This window comes from Rhinopithecus roxellana, chromosome 3 (assembly GCF_007565055.1).
Source record: "Rhinopithecus roxellana isolate Shanxi Qingling chromosome 3, ASM756505v1, whole genome shotgun sequence".
In the NCBI taxonomy this organism is placed as follows: domain Eukaryota; kingdom Metazoa; phylum Chordata; class Mammalia; order Primates; family Cercopithecidae; genus Rhinopithecus; species Rhinopithecus roxellana.
The window spans coordinates 65,378,648-65,393,321 of NC_044551.1; the positions used below are offsets into that span (position 1 = coordinate 65,378,648).

The 14,674-nt window shown below is 44.9% G+C and overlaps 1 protein-coding gene and 1 non-coding gene across 2 annotated transcripts; both read left to right on the plus strand.

Annotated features, from left to right (window-relative positions):
• The first annotated feature begins 536 nt into the window (after positions 1-536).
• On the plus strand, positions 537-14,241 carry ZBED3 (zinc finger BED-type containing 3). Its single transcript, XM_030927961.1, has 3 exons — positions 537-771; positions 9,206-9,345; positions 10,033-14,241. Exon 3 carries the CDS (start codon positions 10,050-10,052, stop codon positions 10,740-10,742), a length of 693 nt encoding a protein of 230 aa, XP_030783821.1. The 5' UTR covers positions 537-771; positions 9,206-9,345; positions 10,033-10,049; the 3' UTR covers positions 10,743-14,241.
• LOC115896732 lies at positions 7,089-7,226 on the plus strand. Its single transcript, XR_004056627.1, has one exon. It is a non-coding gene; the product is annotated as a small nucleolar RNA SNORA47 (small nucleolar RNA).
• Positions 14,242-14,674: the final 433 nt, after the last annotated feature.

The window sequence follows — 14,674 nt, forward strand, 5'->3', positions numbered from 1 at the left end:
AGACTGTTTGTAGCTTGAAATCGGCCACAGTGGGAGTATTAACATCACAGAAATAGCAAACACTACAAATCAGGACTTCCCCCTTCTCCCTCAAAGTTGGTTTACCAGCCCAGCAGGGAGCACGACCCAGAAAAGTTGATCTTTCAGCCTGGAGCCGGGAGTGAAGAAAACTAGTGGAGTACTACGAAAGCTCCCTTCAGCCACAGTAATTCGCTTGAGAAACGGACCTTGAAGCTACTCAGTTGCAGGGGTTGTTCGTTACCTGAGTATAATCTAGCCAAAGCTGGTACACCATGCTGGTGTTTTGGTGAACACCAACAAGCGCCGCCTTCATCTGTCCCGACCTAGGTTGGAGGGATTTCTTCTAATAACTTGTGACATCATGCGCCTACAGCCTGCAAGGATGCAAACCGCGCTCTGAGACTCAGGCCCGGGAATCCAGGTCTTGGAAGGTTAATGCAAAGTTATACAACAATAGTTACATTTCAACCACACTCAGCTATTGCGTCATCTTTAAACCCTGGCCAACACAAGTCTGTCGCTCGCGGACCTTGGTGGTTTCAGAGCGACTCCCCTAGCACTTTCGGGTGAAGGCCACAAATGACGGCCCCCCTTTCCTCGCAGACGTGTGAATGGAGCGCTGTGTCTTTAAGTGGGAAGCGCGGAGGTTTTCCGTCCGGGACAAAATGTCAGCGAGGCGCCTGGAGGGGGATCTACCATCCCGGACTCCCGACCAGCCCCCGGCTCCGGCCGCGTTTCGCGGGTAATGGGGTGAGTGTGGGCTTCGAGACTCGGTGGGCGAGGCGGGCCGGGCCGGGCAGCGGGGAGCGCAGGTGAGCAGCGACCGCGGACGCCCCCGCCGGCCTCCCTGGCAGCCGCGCGGGGCGTGCCTTTCGCTGGGCTGCCCTTCTTCGGGCCGGCTGTCGCGATTGTGAGAAGGCAGGTGGGCCTGGGATTCTGCAGCAAGGCCCCGCTCACCATCTTCCAGTGCCTCATTCTTGCTCTTTCCCTACACTCCGCTTTCGACAGGCTAGTTCGGAATGTGGAAATTCGTTGCCACTCTCCTGCTCTCCCTTTATTAAAGTTGACTGATTACAGTCTTTTTACTGGGCAAGCGGTTGGGCGCCCTGCAGTGGGTTCTTGCTGTAATTGGGACTTACTTGATGTCGCCCACTTTCGGAGGGAGAAAGTGAATGCAAGCCAAAAGCTTAACCAGAATCCGCACCCCTCCCCCATCCCTCGTGGCCCCCAAACAAAAGAATTTTCCGCTCCTTTTGGAGTGCGCTGGAGCAGTTTCTGTGATTTGTTGCACTAACCAAATGTCCGAGGTTTACCAAAGCAAAAACCCCCTTGAAGGAAAAAATAAATACTTACCACTAGTCGAATGTCTAATTAGCCAAGACTACAAAGATAAGGTGTTTAAGAGAAACTGTTGTAGAAACAACTTACTACATTGACCTAATTAGGGTAATTATTTTCTGCTGTTTTTATTCATATATTATGATGACAGCTTTTGGAGGCAAGAATAGCTTGAGGCAGCCAAGAATTTAAAAAAGTAGACAGCGATATATATTATAAAAAGACCAAAAGCCCAAGCCAGGTAGTTCTCAATCTAAAAATTAAATTAAAAAATCTTTGAGTCACAAAGGCCTTCAAAGTAGGGCGGCTTTAAATTCCTATAACTCAAATTAAATTATGCATTTTTACAAGATAAAATGGATCACCACCTTAATCTTTAGGACCATATCTATTAAGCAAAGTGATGCAGGCCTGAAATAAAGGTCCACTTTAAGGGCAGAACACGTCACAATTTTCATTTTAAAAAGTGCATTAATAGAGAGAGTGCTTTTCTGCCTTTTAGCTAATGGTAGAAATATCTAAGAGTTTGGCTTATGACATTTAAGAAACATCTCTGATTCACCACATAATTACCTGTGAGTCCAGTGTATTTTTTACAGTCCACATATAACCTTTTTCTAAACTTTTATACATTTTACCATTTATTCCCCAACTCAGGTTTTACACTTTGGAGGCATTTTTACTTGTCTTTTAACTTCAGCTAAGCCTTCAGCCTGGTGATTCCAGACTATTTTTTCTAATTGTCTGGATCTGTTTATAAATAGATTAATATATGGCAGTAAATTAATATTTCAACAGAGATGGACAGATAACAGGTGAACTGTGGTTTTCTTGACACTTCAGTTGTCAACTCTAATTACTTGTATTAATTATTTTGTTCTACTTTGATTAAAGTCACTGGTGGATGAAGTAAAAGAAAATGTTTTTAGTGTTTCCACATATGTCTGTGTGAATTTCACATGAGTGTGAATTTCTCATCTAAGATCCAGGCTCAACCAACATATATTGGTTTAAACTCTGCCTGGTTAACCCAACTACAGTGAGTAGCCTTGAGTATGAAAGGACAAATAGAAGTGTAATGAATTTGCTATGCCCTTTTGAGAACAGTGCCTGTTTCTTCGGCCTTTAGCGTGTCAAATATTTTTTTATGTGCACAGGCATAAGTATAAAATAATACAATTAAAAAAATAATAATAATAATAATACAATTAACTTTTGTGGGTGCTTTATAGGATGACTGTCAATATTACAATCATACCTTGTGTATATGCCCATATTTATACAGATTATTCACCCAGGTTTTGATTTCTTCCTTTATTCTTTATATTGGTATTCAGGGACATCATACCGAGGAATCTGGGATTGAATCTGATAGTTTATCAGAAGGATAGAACTTCTGCAGAAACTGAGTCAAATGGAGAGATAATTAATGTGAATTTATTGTCTTCCACAGGCTTAGATTTAAGAACTCCTTCCAAATAATGGATACTCACATGAAACTCAACTACATCCAGTGCAGAGGCATGGTACTAGCAACACTACTCTCTCTCCTTCCTTGAAATATCTAAAATCTGTGTTTGTCTTTTCAGTTTTTTTCACCCTGAAATTGCACTCAGAGATTTCCACTGTTAATTTCATGTTAGCAGTGCTTTTCTGTAGCTTCAAGAAACTTTCTTTTAAAATAGGAGCTTGGAAGCCTCATTATACAACTGAGGAACTGGAACTTTATTGGAGTCGAGTACTAAGGCTAATGTGTTTTGGTGGTGGATGACAATGCGTTTGTGCCCTGTGGGGCATGGAAGGGGAAGGGATGCTGAACTGCATGAACTTCTGTGTTAGGGTCCCTAAGAGATCAGCTCCCAGGAGCTGCCCATGCCCACCCCTTCCCCAGTGGAGATTATGTAATGGAATTCACCTGAAGGAGCGGGCACTGATTTCACCTTTACCACAGTCTGTTAGTAGTCTGTTTTCGCACTGCTGATAAAGACATACCCAAGACTGGGCAATTTATAAAAGAAAGAGGTTTAATGGACTTAAAGTTCCACATGGCTAGGGAGGCCTAACCATCATGGCGGAAGGCGGAAGGCACTTCTTAACTGGCTGCGGCATGAGCTAGAATGAGGGTCAAGTGAAAAGGGCTTCTTGTTTATAAAACCATCCGATCTCATGAGATTTATTCACTAGCACAAGAACAGTATGGGAGAAACCACGCCCATGATTCAATTATCTCCCACCAGTTCCCTCCCACAACACGTGGGAATTATGGGAGTACAATTCAAGATGAGAGTTGGGTGGGGACACAGCCAAACCATATCACACAGGTATCAGAATTATTGTTGGAAGCATCTTTCCCAACCAGAGGGTACGCTTCCTGAGGGCAGATACTATGTGACGTTCCTCTTGGAATGCTTGGCAGAAAGCACGCACCTGACCTTAGCAGGTGCACAAGGAGCATTTGAATGAGAGTTGGATGGAGTGGATGGATGTAAGCAAAATACTCACATTCATTGGCACCTTTGTGTTAGTTTAAACAAAATTTCAAGGAAAAACTAAGGGAGCTGTTACTTTTCATTTTCTTCTTATTAGCTAACCACAGAATTAATGATATGCATTCTCATTGGGTATTTGATAAGGAAGAAATGCTTATCACAGGGCTTTGGCTAATTAAACCTCCTCATTATCTTATTTTACCTTAGTGATAAGCAACCTGTTTTGCATGAAGCTCAATTTAGGAAGTGAAAATAAATTTAAGGGGTAAGGGTCTTGGATCTGTTACTCTTTTTTATTTGCTCTTCGTACTCAAACAACTCCCAAGGGGATTCCCCCAACTTAGACTACTTACTTTGTTCAATAACATAATGTCAGATGGAAAAATAACTGCCTTTTAACCACTAAAATCTTAACGTGGATGTGTCTGAGTAGTAAATATCGGTAGTTTCTTTTTTGTTCATGCCTTGAATTTATATAACACCGGAGAGTCCAACAGTGACATCATTTGCACTGTCTGATCTCAGCCACCTGTTTAGAGGCAAATAATCTTATTTCTCTTGACAGATGGGAAGATTGAGACTCGGGTGAGCTGGGGCTAAAGAAACAGAGTCAGGTTCATTTCATTTAATGCAGCATCCCCCAAGTGTCTACTCTGTGCCAGGGAGATGAATGGGATGAGCTCCTCTTCCATGACATCCTGGGTGTGCATACAGAATCTCCTTCTGCAGAGCACAACAAACCACATGACAATGAGCTGCCCCACAGGCTGGGTTTCCTCCTCCAGGCGGCACAGCAGTGGGCTTCCCCATGGGACTGTCCCACCAGCCTCCACAGTTAAGGCTGGGCTGGCCCTGCCTGAGCTCACACACCTGAGGAGCCAAGGGTTGTTTTGTTTTTTTGGTTTTTGTTTTTTGTTTTTCTGAGATGGGGTTTCACTCTTGTTGCCCGGGCTGGAGTGCAATCGTGCAATCTTGGCTCTCTCGGCTCACTGCAACCTCCGCCTCCCAGGTTCAAGCAATTCTCCTGCCTCAGCCTCCGGAGTAGCCAGGATTACAGGCATGCGCCACCACGCCCAGCTAATTTTTTCTATTTTTTGTAGAGATGGGGTTTCACCATGTTGGCCAGGCTGGTCTTCTGAACTCCTGACCTCAGGTGATCCACCTGCCTCGGCCTCCCAAAGGGCTGGGATTCCAGGTGTGAGCCACCGCACCCTGCCCCAGGGGTTGTTTTGTAAAGTTATTTTTTATTTTTGTAGAGATCCTGTGATACACACACTTTCCCTAAATGTATACACGTGATCACATGCATGCTTTCTTAGCATCTTATTGCTTTTGCTTTTGTGTTTACCTCTTCCCCTTCTCGCTTCTTTCACATCAGTTACCATTGCCTCAACCCATAGTATCTCCTTCTTTATTTTTCTTCATCTGTGTCTGTATATTGCCTATACAGATATGTGTATTACTTAATAATAGTGGGATCATATTATACAATCTATTGCATCTCTCTTTTCTCCCTGAACAGTTCCTCCAGATACCCTTCTAAGACACTGAACAGAACTTCATGCTATTCCTCTTTAATTGCTGTATAATATTCCCTGATATGAACATATGTTATATACTCAGCCATTTTCCTGGTGGCAGGCATTCCCTTGCTTACAGTTTCTTGTCACTCTACATGATTCTGTAATGAACATCCTGACACAAGACTGTTTATTGGTGCTGTTAGTTCTATAGAAGAGATCCCCAGGAGTAGAATCTCAGGTTTTATCTTTTTTTTTTTTTTTTTTTTTCTTGAGACAGAGTTTCGCTCTTGTCACCCAGACTGGAATGCAATGGTGCTATCTTGGCTCATTGCAACCTCCACCTCCCAGGTTCAAGCAATTCTCCTACCTCAGCCTCTCGAGTAGCTGGGAATATAGGCACCTGCCACCACGCCCAGCTAATTTTTGTATTTTTAGTAGAGACAAGGTTTCACCACGTTGGCCAAGCTGCTCTTGACCTCCTGACCTCAGGTGATCCACCTGCTTGGGCCTTCCAAAGTGTTGGGATTATAGGCGTGAGCCACCGAGCCCAGCCTCTATTTTTAATTAATATAGAAACTGCAGCCGGCCCTATCACACAGGTATCAGAATTATTGTTGGAAGCATCTCTTTCCCCACCAGACGGTACGCTTCCTGCAAGCAGAGACTTTGTGACGTTCCTCTTGGAATGCTTGGCAGAAAGCACGCATCTGACCTTAGCAGGTGCACAATGAGCATTTGAATGAGAGTTGGATGGAGTGGATGAGTGTAAGCAAAATACTCAAATTCACTGGCACCTTTGTGTTAGTTTAAAAAAAAAGTGTTCAAGGAAAAATTTAGGGAGCTCTTTTCATTTTCTTCTTATTAGCTAACCACAGAATTAATGATACGCATTCTCATTGGGTATGCTCATGACTGTAACCCCAGCACTTTGGGAGGCTGAGGCAGGTGGATCACTTGAGCCCAGGAGTTCAAGAAAGACCAGCCTGGGTAACATAGACCCCGTCTCTACCAAAAAATACAAAAATTAGCCAAGCATGGTGGCATGCACCTGTAGTCCCAGCTACTTTGGATGCTGAGGTGGGAGGATCACTTCTTGAGCCCGGGAAGCAGAGGTTTGCAGTGAGCCATGATTGTGCCACTGCACTCCAGCCTAGGGGACCCAGCAAGACCCTGGGAAGGAAGGAAGGAAGGAAGGAAGGAAGGAAGGAAGGAAGGAAGGAAGGAAGGAAGGTAGGAAGGGAGGGAGGGAGGGAGGGGCCAGAATGCTTTCCTAAAATCCATCCCATCTTCACTAGTAATTGAAGAGTGTGTGCCTTTTCTCTACCTCCCTTGTAACTTTGACTGTTAGACCTCTTAATGTTTCTTGGTGTGATGGATGTAAAATGATACCTTCCTGCTACTTTAATAGCATTTCCATGAATATAAGTGATGTTATGCACCTTTTCACAAATTTCCTGGCTATTTGAGTTTGCTGTTAGGTCATTTGCCTACTCATATTTCTCGTCTGTTTTTCTATCGGGCCCTTTGTCTTTTTATTGTCAGTTTGAAGAGCCCTTTGTGTGTTATGGTTGTGGCTGAAGTGTCTGAAGAGCTTTCTCCCCCTCCACATTGCAGGGGCAGCTGAAATGCACTCGGGTTGTTTAGCAGAGCTAACCAGGCTGTTACGGTAGATACTGAGACTGAGGATTGTATTGAGCTAGAATATAGCCGCATGGTGTGGAGGACTGAGAAGGTGAGGCAGTTCTGCCCCATGCTGCCTTCCACCGGTTACGACCTCCAAAATCGAAGGGCTGCCCAGGCAGAGGATGTCCCCCTGCCACCCTCGGAGGGGCAGCGCTGTGCTGGCCGACATTTGTGATGCGGCTTGTCCCTGGCTCAGGTGAGGCTTCCACTAGGTCAAAAGGATTAAGACGTCAAAGTCAGTGCTTCTCACCTTGTGCCCACTTTAACTCCTAACAGATGGCATTCACTTGTGCAACACTCCCTCTGGGCATTCCAGTTTTTAAAGAAACCCGGAGAGGTAAAAAGCATGACAATAATCGGTCACCTCTGGCTCTATTAGGGGCACATCAGTAAGGATGACTCTCAGACTTTGGCACAAGTAAGACAATCTGCGGGTTTATGTGCAGTTTCCAAGCTTTAGCTCAAGCATATCAGAATGCAAAGCAATACTCTTGATGTTATAAGAAACGTATAAAAAAGGTATAAAACGTATAAAAAAGGACCTTGGGAAAGATCAGATTCAATATAGAAGGAAATAGAAATTTTAAAAAAGAAAAAAGTATAGAAAAAATTATAAGTCTAGTTAGATAATTTAAAAAATGTTTATAACACATCTTACCCCGTTTAGCAACCATAATGTTACATAACCATAATATTTACTGGCCACAAAAATACCATTCTTGAAGGTGGTCTGTAACTCCTCATCCTACTTTCCCCCACTTTTGAGACTTCAGCAATGTAATAAATCTCTTGGGGGGAAATGTAGCCTTTAATTTCTAAAGATTTTTTATGCTAATTGGTCTTTATCATGAGTGACCATATTTAAATCAATGCCTGTATATCAGAAGACATGTAAATAGCCATTTCCTTGTTAGAAGACGCATGGTACTTGTCTTTTTTGATGATTCTGGTAGATCTGTTATCTTTTTTAAAAAATGAGATATGTTGGCCGGGCGCGGTGGCTCAAGCCTGTAATCCCAGCACTTTGGGAGGCCGAGACGGGCGGATCACGAGGTCAGGAAATCGAGACCATCCTGGCTAACACAGTGAAACCCCGTCTCTACTAAAAAAATACAAAAAACTAGCCGGGCGAAGTGGCGGGCGCCTGTAGTCCCAGCTACTCGGGAGGCTGAGGCAGGAGAATAGCGTAAACCCGGGAGGCGGAGCTTGCAGTGAGCTGCAATCCGGCCACTGCGCTCCAGCCTGGGCGACAGAGCGAGACTCCGTCTCAAAAAAATAAAAAATAAAAAATAAATTAAAAAATAACAATAAATGAGATATGTTAAATGTCATACATGATCCAGAGTGGACCTGCTTGGTGGGAAAAAGAATACTTAGCTTTAGAAAAGTACAGTGCATCTCTAACAAGACTATTAGCAACTGAATTCATAGTTTACACTAAATGCTACTGTTACTATAGCAGCTTAGTTTTCCTATTCTCATCTTTGTCTTCAGTTTTTTCCAGTTGTGTTTAACAAGAAAGATTCTGGAACTTTGTCATCTCCATGGCTGCTGGTTCAAAATCTGACAGCATGAGCAGCACTGATCTCACTGTACCTGGGTCTCACCTTGCCCTTTTCTCCCTAAGTTCTCAAAAGAGGTCAAGAAGTCTGTCATGTGTTTTCTTGTCATTGTTTTTCAACTTTCAAAGCAAATTCATCTAGAATCACACATTTGGTCCTTTGTGAACTTATTTCCTAAGGAATAAACTTCACCTTTTTTTTGTATTCCCTTTTCTTTAATAGGTTATTGCAGTGGTGAATTATTTTCCTAACAAAAAAGACTGCGGTGACAGTCATTGCATTATGTTTGGATCCTTTTAACAGATTTTGTGTTGAACAAAGCAAGACATTATTACTTTTATTTCTTTTTCTTCCTTAATTAAAAGTATTGAGCAAACTTTGTATCTTGCCAATATGTAGAGGGGATCTTTTAGTTAGCACAAACAATAAAGAAAACTAATTTTATTTGTTTTATTCCTTGGGGATCTATGAAAGGGTTAGAAAAAGTGAACGAGGGCATGGCGCTGCTCATTATTTCTAGTATCTATCTTTAAGGTGGTTTGAATGCATTTCTTTCACTGGCCTGCCTGTCCTCTGAATTTACTCCTAGCACTGCTGATGGTTCTTCGGAACTCAGGAATCCTGTTGCATGCCTTGTTTCTACCCGTGGAACCTGAGATGGTTGGAAACCCTGAGGCAATGACAGAGACCCCAGAGTCCTTGGGAAATGACCCACTGTCTAATTTAAAGGTAAAAATTTAGAGTGCTGCTTTGGATATTGCCATTTCCTAAATGTGCATATCTTAAAAGCATTGCTTTCAGTACTGCCGATTTTCTCATAGTAGATTGTTTTTATAATCACAAAAACATATTTTTATCTTGAAAAGCATACAGTCGTTGAAAGCTTTTTAAAAGGCTGTTCACCACTGGCTCTTCCACTCCTGAAGTTTAAGAAACAAAATTTTCATTCCCAAAGCTTTGTTCTGGTCATTGCTGAAGTGTGCTGTGCAGCACCCAGAGAAGACTGCATAAGGAAGCCTCGCTGTTATTCTGAAGACAGTACCTTTTTTATTGTTGTTGTTATTGTTAAGAAAGCAGAGACTAGTTAAAGCTAACACAGACACTGCACGGAGTTAGCTAGTTCTTTCCGTTCAAGCAGCTTAGCCTCCCGCTATTAGTATAAATACTTGTTGACTAGGGATCCACTTGATTTCAAAGAGGATTCCTAGTATAGGAAGGGCTAGACATTTTTAAGTTTTTTCCCTGAGGAATCAACACTTAATACTGAAGATTAATTAGAAACCTAGAAATCTACCCACACTATAGGATTTTTATGGGTAAGAAAATGGAGGGCGGCATGCTTTCTTAGACTAACTGTAGTCTAGGAACTGTGTGCGTGATCCTAACACTCATTATTATTCTTCCCCTGCTCCCCAGCGTGCGGGCGCCGCAGAATGAGTGGCGAGCCGGCCTGCACCATGGACGAGGCCCGCGGGCTAGACGACGCGGCGGCACGGGGCGGTCAGTGTCTGGGACTGGGGCCAGCGCCAATGCCTCCCGGCCGCCTGGGGGCGCCGTACTCCGAGGCCTGGGGCTACTTCCATCTGGCCCCGGGGCGCCCCGGGCATCCGTCGGGCCACTGGGCCACCTGCCGTCTGTGCGGGGAGCAGGTGGGCCGCGGCCCGGGCTTCCACGCAGGGACCTCGGCACTGTGGAGGCACCTGAGGAGCGCGCACCGGCGGGAGCTGGAGAGCAGCGGCGCCCGGCACTCACCACCTGCCGCGCCCTGCCCGCCGCCGCCAGTCCCTGCTGCAGCCCCCGAGGGCGACTGGGCGCGCCTGCTGGAACAGATGGGCGCACTGGCTGTGCGCGGCAGCCGGCGAGAGCGGGAGCTGGAGCGGCGTGAGGTGGCCGTGGAGCAGGGTGAGCGCGCCCTGGAGCGGAGGCGGAGGGCACTGCAGGAGGAGGAGCGCGCCGCGGCCCAGGCGCGCCGGGAGCTGCAGGCCGAGCGGGAGGCGCTGCAGGCGCGGCTGCGGGAGGTGAGCCGCCGTGAGGGCGCCTTGGGTTGGGCCCCCACTGCGCTGCCGCTCAAGGACGACCCCGAGGGGGACAGGGACAGCTGCGTCATCACAAAGGTCCTCCTGTAGGGGTGTGGCCACTTCCCCACCCCAGGCCAGCGCTTCTCCGACCAACGCCTTCAGCCCCCGCTGGGACCGAAGCCAGGCCCGCAGCAGCCGCTACTGACTTGGAAGCTCCAGCTAACTGTAGGGCCTTCCGCGCCCTAAGACTTCAGCTTGAGAAGCACTTCGAAGCCAGAGCAGAACCAAAACTCACCTCCATGGGGTCACCTGGGGTGCCTGGGCGGCCTTTCGTGGGCATGCATGCAAGGATGCACACACGGAACACCCGAGAGCTCCAGCAGCCCCGTGAACCCAGACCCCCTGGTGCCATGACCACTTAGGGCTGGGAACCCGAACCTGGTGACTTTGAAAGGATAGAGCGCTTCATTCCATACCAAAGACTTATCACACCATGTGCCTCCAGCAGCCCAAGGTGGAGGGTGCGGGGAAATGAGAAAGCTTTTTACCCAAAAAAAGAGTTCCTAATGCATAATCTGCCCAATACTACGTTCTGAAGGGTCGGAGGGATGTCCCCTCTAGTTTCCGTGACTGCTGTAGACCCGCATCATCTCTAGCCCTCATCGGGGCAGTCCCAAAGAGCCCCCTTTTTTACTCCCCATATTATTCAACCAATACCAGGTGCACTCTGTCTCCCCTCGGCCATCTTTCCCTTGGTTCAGACCTAACGACAAGTGTGGCACATATGTTCACTTTCAGGCCTCACATCTGCCACCTTAGCAAGACATCACCTCATCCCCTTGTCACTAGGAAGAGGGTTTCTTCCCCACGTGTCGTCATAGTCCTCACCTCTGGGCTGAAGGGGAAAGCATCCCTTCACATAAGGCTATGTCTTTCTGTCATTTTCCATCCCATTCCTCTCTCACGTTTACTGGGTCTTTCCTCCTGTAGTATTCCCCCTTTCGCTGTCTCAGTCCCTCCCTTTCCCCCAGGATCTTCCTCATCAATACTCAGTCTCCCTTTCTTACTGAAAAGAAAGACTTAACCCGGAAGGGCCAACAAGTCCTTGCTACCTATACTTCCTCCCCAGTTTTTACTCCTTCACTCTGATTCAGTTTTCTCTGCTACAGTGGACTATTTCCAAGCCGCCGCGATCTCTCAGTGACCAAATATGATGATCTATTTGCAGCCTTCATTTTGCTTAATCTCTCCCTTCTTGAAATTGCGCTCTTGGTAGGTGGATCCTGTTTTTCCTCCAAAGAATTCCTTTTCCTGTTGTATACTGGTTCCCAGATTTTTCACAGGCCTCTTTTTTTCTCTCTCTCTTTTTTTATATTGAAAAATTCCACACATCCAGAAAAAGTTGAAAGGCTGGCACAATGAATACTCAGATACATACTCTCCACTTGGATTGAATAGTTAACATTTTGCCAGATTTACTGTTCTCCCCACCCCATGCATGTGTACGTAAAATGACATTTCACCCCTGAGTATTTCCACAGAGATTTCCTGAGAACAAAGACACTGTTCTACATGATTACAATAAGATTATCATGCCTAAAAATATAAACAGTAACTTCTTTATAACCTCTAATATGGAGCCCTTAATCAGTATTCAACAATTGTCTCCAGAATGTCTTTAAAAAAAAAAAAAAAACCGGTCCCATCAAGGTTCATACATTCTTTTGGTTTCAACTCTAGTCACTTTTAGTCTAGAACAACCCCGACATATTTTCCCATGACACTTCGTGAAGCATCCAGGCCAGCTGTCTTAGCAAATGTCCTTTATTCTGGAAGTGTCTGATTGCTTCCTTAGGCCTATATCTAATACTCCACTCGTGGCTCATCTCTCTGCAGAGTTGTAATCTCCTCTGGACCAGGGACTCCTGAGTATCTCCAGGCCAAGTGTTCTCCCCAGGCCTGATCCTTCATGCCCAATCCCTTGCTGCATGTCTCCACTCCTCCTTGCACATCCTGCCTCTGTGAGTGGAAGAGGCGAATCTGTTCAACCCCACATCACACCCCTCACCTGATAACTAACATTTACTGGGCACTAACAATGCATCAGGCACATACTACACACTTAACATGCATTAATTATCTCACTTGACTCTCACACCAGCTCCATGGTAACACTGTGCTGGCTTTACAGCTAAGGAAACTGAGCTAGAAGGGTTAAGTAGCCTGTACAAGATCACAGCTGGCCGGCAGTAGAGGTGGGATCCCACTGCAGTCTCCCCCACAGATGCCATGCTCCCACCGTACCACCATGTACTGCTTCCTGAGATCTCTGCTTCCCTTAGTCGACCCAGCTGACACCTGGTTCCTTCCTAACTCCAACTAATTAATTCCAGTTAATGGAATTGACTGGAATTAGTGACATTAATATTTACTGAGCATTCACCATGTGTCGTCAGAGCTGTGCTAAATGCTTTACAAGAATAATTACCTGCCATAAAGCAACCCTATGACATAGGTGCTACTATGCCCATTTCGTAGATGAGACAGGTTCAGGGGAGTTAGTACCAGCTTCAAGTCATGCAGCAGCTAAGAGTCTGTATGGGGTTTGAACTGCGGTCTCACTGAATGCTGGGCGCCTGCTCTGCTAAGTCTATTTCTACAAAATATTGCACTGCCTTCCTGCCAACCACAGGGCCCATTTATCGTGCATCTTCCCATCTTTGTCTCCCCCAACTGTCCCTTACCTGAGTCACAATTTGGCCAAAGCCAAAGGGATTGTCCTAAGCCAGTATTATTATCCACTCTTTCTGCTCAAAAGCCCCCAAGATCACCTATCAATCACCTACGTATTAGAGTGCAAGCTTTGACTGTCACCTGACATTCAAGTCCCCTTCTGCCCCCATGCCAGTCCTCTCCCTTCCCCTACATGTGCCCTATGCTCCAGCCAAACTGGACTCTGTTCTTCCTGATAAGACCTGGTATTGGCATCTTTATGCCAGTTTGCCTTCCCTCCACCTTCAAAAGCCTCTTCAGTCTCTCGGTACAAAAAACATCCCATCCATTTTCTAAAACCATGCTTTCCTTGATTTCTCCTCACGTCGAGACATTTCTTTCTTCTCTGGTCTCCTAGCATTTTGTGTCTCACAACCCTCAGGACAGGCCAGCTAGTGTATGGCTATGGGTTTTTATCTCACCTCCCCTGCCAGACCCTGAGCTTTTGGGGGGAGCAGACTCACCCCACTCCCACAGTGCCTTGCATTCCATAGCTGCTCAGTACATTAACCCATTCAATGTCTTTAAGATTTTTACTAGTTTTCCTGTAATTACTAATATAATCATTTATCTTTAATTCTGAGTAAAATTCACAACAACAAATAAAAGGAAATAGCAGTAATAATTTTTAAGCTGTTTAGTCAATAAAAGATTTAATGCATCAGTTATTGGACTGTTTGGTTTGAAGCCAATCAACCAACTATTCTAGTATGTAAAGCTACTTTTTTATTATACAAGTAACACAAAATGTATTGCCTCAATCGAGGAAGAACAGAAAAAACAATACCTCAAAATCCTGTCACCTGTGTAAAACTGCTATTACCATTTTAATGTATTTTCTTTTGTCTTTTGCAATTTTTATTTTATTTAACTATTACTATTACTCTAGTAATAGTATAAGTTATTTTCAAGTATTGGAACTTAACTTCTTCATATGGATTTATATGGGCTAGATGATCTGAATTTCCTTTTTAGAAGGAAAAAAAAAGACTTCCACAAATGTTACTCTTCCATCTCACCAACTGTAAGAACCATGAAAACATAGGAAAAGATTTAGAGTCTTAACTACTGCCTCAAAGATGGCTAGTGCAAGCCTGAATGTTCTGTTCAGGATATACAGAACAATTAACCTGAGTGCTGAGTTAAGGGAAGAGGTTTTTACTTTGTTTACACACTTCTGCATTGTTGTAATTTTTTGCACAAAGTATGAATTACTTTTATGATAAATTTTGTTCGTAGACAAAATTCCTCTCCTTCAGCATTCAGCT

Excerpts from the sequence above, each read along its gene's own strand:
- ZBED3 (XM_030927961.1), top strand. The coding sequence starts at position 10,050 with ATGAGTGGCGAGCCGGCCTGCACCATGGACGAGGCCCGCGGGCTAGAC.